We start from the raw sequence: 2829 nt of genomic DNA, 5'->3' as shown, positions 1-2829 counted from the left end.
TTTATATTTTTAAATAGTTGAAAATATCAAGAGAAAAATAGTATCTTGTGATACATGAAAATATGAATTTCAAATTTCAGTGTCTGTAAGTTAAGTTTTATTGGAACATAGCCATACTTTTTCCACTAGGCACTGTCTATCTGCTTTTGTTCTAACAGTTGAGTAGTTGTGATAAGAAAGTTGGCTTGCCTATAAAGCTGAAAACTATTTACAATCTGGCTATTTAGAGAAAAAGTTTGATGAGCACTTAAGTGGTGACTAAAGAGCAATGATCATTTATGACAACAATACTCTAGATTCTTACAGCATTTTATTATTTAATTTCTTATTTTAAAGAGACTCTTAAGCAGACTCCATGTTCAGTACCGAGCCTGATGCAGTGATCAATCTCATGACCACCAGATCATGACCTGAGATGAAATCAGGAGTTCAAGAGGAGGATGCTTAACTGACTGAGCCACCCAGGGGCCCTTCAAAGCATTTTAAATAAAGCATCATTTCACATAACTTTGTAATGGAAAAAAAAAACAGTAAAAAAAATTTCCTTAGCCTTCAGAGTGGGTTTTCAATATAACCCAGAAGCATTCTACATCTATGGTAGTAGTTGTCTTCACTTTCAAGAGGCGTTATGGGTTCTCTGAGCTCAAAAGCATAGTTGACAGGCACTTACAAGTAATTATCAAAAGCACATCTGTCTCAGGAATGTGTTTGGCTACAAGTAACGGAAACCTTAGAGTGGCTTAAGGAAGATGGTACACCAGCCTTCTGGGGGGTAGACTGCTACTCAAAGGTGCATCTGAGACCTGCATCTTCTTCCTATTTTTTGTATTACCAACTTTAGCTTTTAGCCTGTTTGTGGTTTCACTGGAAAAAACAAAACAACAAAAACAAAACAAAAATTAGACAACAGACACTCTAATACTTTGTATATCAAGATTATTTTTCAGAAAGGATTAAGGGAAATGCGTGCTGAATTTCTTTTATTAGGCACGGGCAATTCTTCCAAAAGATCCACTCTAGATTTCTGCTCACATTTCACTGGCAAGGACTCAAACACACGTTCTGCTCTACCATGACTGTTTTAAACCTGTTAACAAGCCTTTCTTGGGCGTTTCCTTCCAGAGACCTAAGTTTCTAGCTGCCACCTGAAAAAACAAAATTTGGGTTTGGCACGTTTCCTTGTGGGCAGGTAGGTCGGACGGGTGGGATGGATGCTGGCTGGTTGGTCAATGTCTGTTGCAGAAGTCAGTCAACTGTGCAGAAAACCAAGTTTTACAGTGAAGATGGGCAAAAGGGAAGAATATGGCAGAATCCCTCTACAGCTGGGAGCCCACCTGCTCATACGGGGCAGTGTAAAGCAGGTGGGCAGAAATTTTATAGGAACACTGGCAAGGTGGTCGTGGCATAGAACGATGGTGGCACATAACCTCGACATAACCTTTAAACGAATTACTACAGAGTTTTAACAACTGCTTGGGTGACACGCACGCCCTTTCGGTCTCTTCAGTCACGTCTGGACTGGATATGGAAATCAGTGAGGCGGTCTTATGTGCAGGTGTGAGCAAAATTTTCCTAATGCTAACTAGTTAACACTACTAGCTTGAGCGGAGCGTCCCCTTTCCTTCCTGCCCTTCATTTTCCGCTTCCCATCTTAACACCCTGGCGATCTGCTCTTCTTCCTCGAGAGGAATGTTCTATTCCAGGTGAAGAGTCGTAGAGCTGCAGGCAATTGGTGCGGGGCCCTCTCGCGTAAAAGGGAAGCGAAGCCCTGCGAACGCTCTTCACTCCGCCATTTCTTGTCACGTCAAGGTGTCTCTACTGCTCGAGGACGGATAAGCCTTACAGAATCGAGGTTAGCGATCGACACGCATGCAGGTTACGCCGCCCCTGGGCTATTCCATTCTCACAAAGCCCCGCGGGGAGAAGGCCGTGTGCCCTAACTTGGACTGCGGCGTCGCTTCGGCCCGGTTCCTCCGTGAACCCCCTGCCTCCCCCACCCCAAAAAACCTGAGGCGAGGAGGTTGAAGCCGGCACACCCCTCCCCCCCCTTCGTGGGCCCGGAGGAAAAATGGCGAAGCGCAAGGGTGGGGAGCAGGGCGGCGCGAGTGACCCGGCGCTCGCCGGGGCTCTCAGCCCGCGGAGTGGGCCGCGGTGGGCGACGCCGCGCAACCGCGAGTCGCTCGGCGCCTCCGCCATCTTCTCCTACTCACCCGGACTCCCCCCGCGGCCGCGCTGGCTTCGTATTTCCCTTCCGGCCGCTGACAGAGATCCGGGCTGGGCGGGGTGGGCGAACGCGCCGAGGGGGTGGACCGAGGGCGGGGAGGCCAGACGGAAGAGGAAAGGGAGGGCGGCGAGGTGGCCGCGGCGGGGTGTGGAGCGTGCGGCGTGTGTGCAGAGGGAGAGGTGGGAAGGCGGGAGGCGAAGCGAGGGAGGGAGGCGGAGGAATGAGAGCGCGAGGCGTTTCTCGTCGGCTCCTTCGCTCGGGCGGAAAGAGCCGAGCGCAGCCCGAACGCTCTATTAAAATGGCGGCGGCGTCAGCGGTGGCCGCGGCGTCTGGTCGGTGAAGTGACTCTGCTGCTTCTCTCCCCACCCGCCCCCTCCCTCCCTCCCTCTCCCCTCCCCCCGTCCTTCCCCCCCTTCCCCGCCGCCGGCGCCTCCGCGCCCCTCCGGCCTGCGCACCTCCCCTCGCCCCCCTCCTCTCCCCCGCCCGCTCCGGGGACCGCCGGCCCCCTCCCCCATACTCCTGCTCTCCGCCCCGTCCCCGCTGCCGCCCGCCCTCGTCGCCTCCCCGCCCCGCCGGCCGGCCGGCCCCCTCCTCCGCCTCTCTCC

The 2829-nt window shown here is 52.6% G+C and overlaps 1 protein-coding gene across 1 annotated transcript in view; it reads right to left on the bottom strand.

Annotated features, from left to right (window-relative positions):
* Positions 1-521: 521 nt before the first annotated feature.
* LOC115290654 (small nuclear ribonucleoprotein-associated protein N-like) overlaps positions 522-2829 on the bottom strand; it is a 5078-nt gene continuing 2770 nt past the window's right edge. Inside the window, exons 3-5 of the mRNA XM_029938513.1 lie at positions 2680-2825; positions 2211-2577; positions 522-864 (exon numbers count right to left, since the gene is read on the bottom strand). Coding sequence (XP_029794373.1) covers positions 741-864; positions 2211-2577; positions 2680-2825 — 637 coding nt within the window. The 3' untranslated portion in view covers positions 522-740. The remainder of the gene's footprint in view (positions 865-2210; positions 2578-2679; positions 2826-2829) is intronic.

This window comes from Suricata suricatta, chromosome 4 (assembly GCF_006229205.1).
Source record: "Suricata suricatta isolate VVHF042 chromosome 4, meerkat_22Aug2017_6uvM2_HiC, whole genome shotgun sequence".
Classification (NCBI taxonomy): domain Eukaryota; kingdom Metazoa; phylum Chordata; class Mammalia; order Carnivora; family Herpestidae; genus Suricata; species Suricata suricatta.
The sequence above is the reverse complement of the archived record's forward strand: the minus strand, read 5'-3'. Positions and strand labels throughout refer to the sequence as shown.